General features: G+C 45.9%; 1 protein-coding gene across 1 annotated transcript; it reads right to left on the minus strand.

Annotated features, from left to right (window-relative positions):
* Positions 1-227: 227 nt before the first annotated feature.
* LOC129710040 (interferon alpha-F-like) lies at positions 228-3,058 on the minus strand. The gene is made up of 5 exons (XM_055656724.1): positions 2,927-3,058; positions 2,762-2,854; positions 1,892-1,981; positions 475-714; positions 228-368 (listed from the first exon to the last, which is right to left on the minus strand). The coding sequence occupies exons 1-5, from the start codon at positions 3,056-3,058 to the stop codon at positions 270-272; spliced, it is 654 nt and encodes a 217-aa protein (XP_055512699.1). The 3' UTR covers positions 228-269.
* Between the last annotated feature and the right edge of the window lie 441 nt (positions 3,059-3,499).

The raw sequence follows: 3,499 nt of genomic DNA on the forward strand, positions 1-3,499 counted from the left end.
GCACTCCAGCAAACATCCTCAAAATAAAATAAATACTGACAGTATATTTTTGCATGTTAATATCATAAAATAGGTGTAATTTTCAACGAAGCTCTGAATAAATAACATGAATCTGGTTAAATGTATATTGGTAACTTCCAGGAAACTTCGTCAAAACAAAATAAATAGTTACAGTATATGTATGCATGTTAATATTATAAAAATAGGTTATCTTTTCAGCTATGTAAATAAATAACATAAATCTGGTTAAATGTATATTGGTCACATCTTCAGTTCGCCTCGTTGATTCTTGTCATTACTAGAGGCAATTGTTGTAAACACGCCCTGGTCTCGGCGCGCGTTACTTCCCAGGCGCAAGCGCTGAATCTCTGCAAAAGAGAAACGTTCAGAATCACGCATCAGAGAATGAATAGATTTAGATTGAGTGAAATAATTGCCCGCGGGTCGTTAGATGATAAGATTCAACCGTCTCACCTTCCGTTTAAGAAACTTGCCGAGTTTCCTGAAGTAGTTGTGAACCGCGGCGCTTCTCCGTGGACGGGTCTCGGAGCCTGTGTTCCTCACACAGTTTTCCAGCTCTCTGATCTGCCCATCCAGGAGAAGCCTGAGATGCTCCACCTTGTTCCGGGGCCATGTGACCGAGTCCAGGTTCATACTGTAGATCTTGCTGAATTGACGCAACACTTGGTCGACAACACGGAGCGTGTTCGGGGCCTGCAAACAACACACAGCGACATCAGCCCGGCCATGGACCCGTGAGAACGGCCGGGAGGGGACAATATCACACTCATTTCCAAATCGAATAGTGATCAATAGATGTCATAGAGCCATAGAGTCATAGTCTGATACAATGTGGAAGAAACTGAATACAGATGTGTACGTAGGAACTGCAGGTGCTGGTTTACACCCAAGATAGAAGTTGGAGTAACTCAGTGGGCCAGGCAGCATCTCCGGATAGAAGGAATGGGCGAAGTTTCGGATCGAGACCCTTCTTCAGACTGAGAATCCGGGGAGAGGGAGGTACGAAGATAAGGAAGGGTAAGGAGTGAAAATGAGATCATCAAAGGTAAATGTAGAATAGATCATTGTTAGCTAGTAGAAGGTGACAACGAAATAAACAGCGATAAAATCTAATCTGGTGACAGTCAAAGTGGTCGGAGATCTAGCAAAGGAGAGGGATGGAGGGAGAGGGAAAGCAAGGTTTATTTGAAGTTAGAGAATAATCAATAGATTACGCATATTAGCAAAAGTTGTCTTGAAAACCTTGTATAAACATTTCTGTTGGCACCTTTCCGGTGTGAACACCTCGGTGAGATCAGTTTGAAGAAGGGTCTCGACCCGAAACGTCCCCCATTCCTTCTCTCTAGGGATGCTGACTGTCTCGCTGAGTTACTCCAGTATTTGTGATCTACCTTCGATTAAAACCAGCATTTGCAGTCATTTCCTATATAACTCACGGTTTACTTTGTGTAGGAAGGAACTGCAGATGCTGGGTCGGGAAGTATCTCTGGAGAATAGGAATAGGTGACGTTTCGGGTCGATACCATTCTTCAGATATAAACTGACCCGTCGGAAGACGGGTCTCGACCCGAAACGTCACATATTCCTTTTCTCCGGAGATACTGCCTGACCCACTGAGACACTCCAGCATTTTGTGTCATGTTTTGCTTTACCAGTGTCTCTTTCAATCCAAGGATATGAAATCGCTCTTCCCAGCATTGCTGCGTTCGTTGGAAACCCAGTAGTTGTGGGTATTTATTAAAAATGGGCAAAATAATGTGATTACACTTAAACAACTGCGTCCCTGAGTAAATTTACATGCGACCCGTACATTCTTGATCCTGGGAACATTCGCGGATACATTAAATGACGCTTATAAATGTACACTCACCTGTCCCCTCGCCGTGAGTTCGGACAAGTTCAATGTCCTGACTTCCAATGATGTCTTTTCAGCTAGGCACCGCCGGGTCAGGGGGGGTCCCTACAACAGGGGAAGCGGTCAAGTCCGGCTCCAGCACACAATTCATATTCACACCAACATTATCTCACAACATTGTTGTTATCGAGCAACCATTTGGGTTACAACGGACTATTTGAACGTACCCGTCCTTTTGCCCCCTTCCTTCCCCTCCTCTCATCCGACGTGAAGCCGTACAGCTCTACATGCGGGTTATGAACCGCGTATCCCACACGCCGCGTGTTCTCTGCTACAGTAGACAAACGAGACGCAGTTTGGGTGACCGCTCTGCTGAACCTTCAGTTCAGTCGGCAAGTGGGAGGTGGAGCTGACTGTTGTCTACTCCATCTACCCACTCCTTCAGCGAGGCTCGCACGCCCACTCTCTACATTGATCATTTACTTTATCTGTTCCTGTGCGCCAGACTTTAATAGTGTTCCTTCTGTCTACGCCTCCACCACACGGCTCGCGCTTACACTGCGACAATCCTGTCCCGCCCTGGTTCTCCGTCTAGTTTTACTGTCCTCCTAATTAATTTTACTGATTGTATGCCTCGCTGTCACCTTTCCCTCAGCCAACAATGAACCATTCTAAACTTACTTGGTCAGCATCTGCACTTCCATATCAGTTTCCTTCGCCCCTAACTCTTAGCCTGACGAAAGGTCTGCTCCCGAAATGTCACCCATTCTTTCACTCCAGATATGTTGCTTGTCCCGCTGAGTTACTCCAGTATTAAAGTGACCGCCCCCTACTCTCTGATCATTTCCCCTTTCTCTGCAGCTGGAGTCTCGCTTCATTGCAAACCTTCTCAGCTGTGTAGAGGTCGTCGAGCTGAAACGTTGCTCGTCGCGCCTCAGAGGCCGCCTGACCCACTGAGAGTTCCACCAGGGTCTGTTTCTAACAACATCACACGGGGTTTAACACTTGACTCACTTTAATGCAACAATGGGATTCTCTATTTACACTTACCATTTCATTCAGCACAATCTGAGCATCCTGATTAATATCCACCTGCACATGCGGACCCCGGCAGCCCTGCGCCAGGACCCCCGCCAACAACACTGGTAAAACGCAGAGTCTCCATGCGTTCGCGAAGGACATGTTCACTCAAACTTGGGACAGTCGGCAGCTGGAATCTGAGCAGTGGCGAGTCCGGGATTCAGGTCGGAATGCAATATTTGTCCGAGATGACCTGCCTTGCTCTTGGACTGAAGTGATATCCTCTGCTCTAGGCGATGGGCCCATTTTAAGGTGTACAGCAGGATATTCCTTTGACGTTTCAAAAACAAATCCCTTTTGCTTCTCACCGCAAACTTTGAGGGAATCTTTAATTTTGTTGCGAGCTAACTACAGCTGAAACCTTTCACTTTCTGATCCATTCAAAGAGCACATTGCCTCTGACCAACATAGAGGTCGGTTGCTTCTCAGTATCTCAGGTGGGATGTTCTTAGATACTGGGATTCACAAAGTCAATTAGTAAAATTCCATTTTATGAGTGTTAATTTTCTGTAATTGTAGAATGATTTCAGTGTTGGAAATCAT

This window comes from Leucoraja erinacea, chromosome 27 (assembly GCF_028641065.1).
Source record: "Leucoraja erinacea ecotype New England chromosome 27, Leri_hhj_1, whole genome shotgun sequence".
Lineage (NCBI taxonomy): Eukaryota > Metazoa > Chordata > Chondrichthyes > Rajiformes > Rajidae > Leucoraja > Leucoraja erinaceus.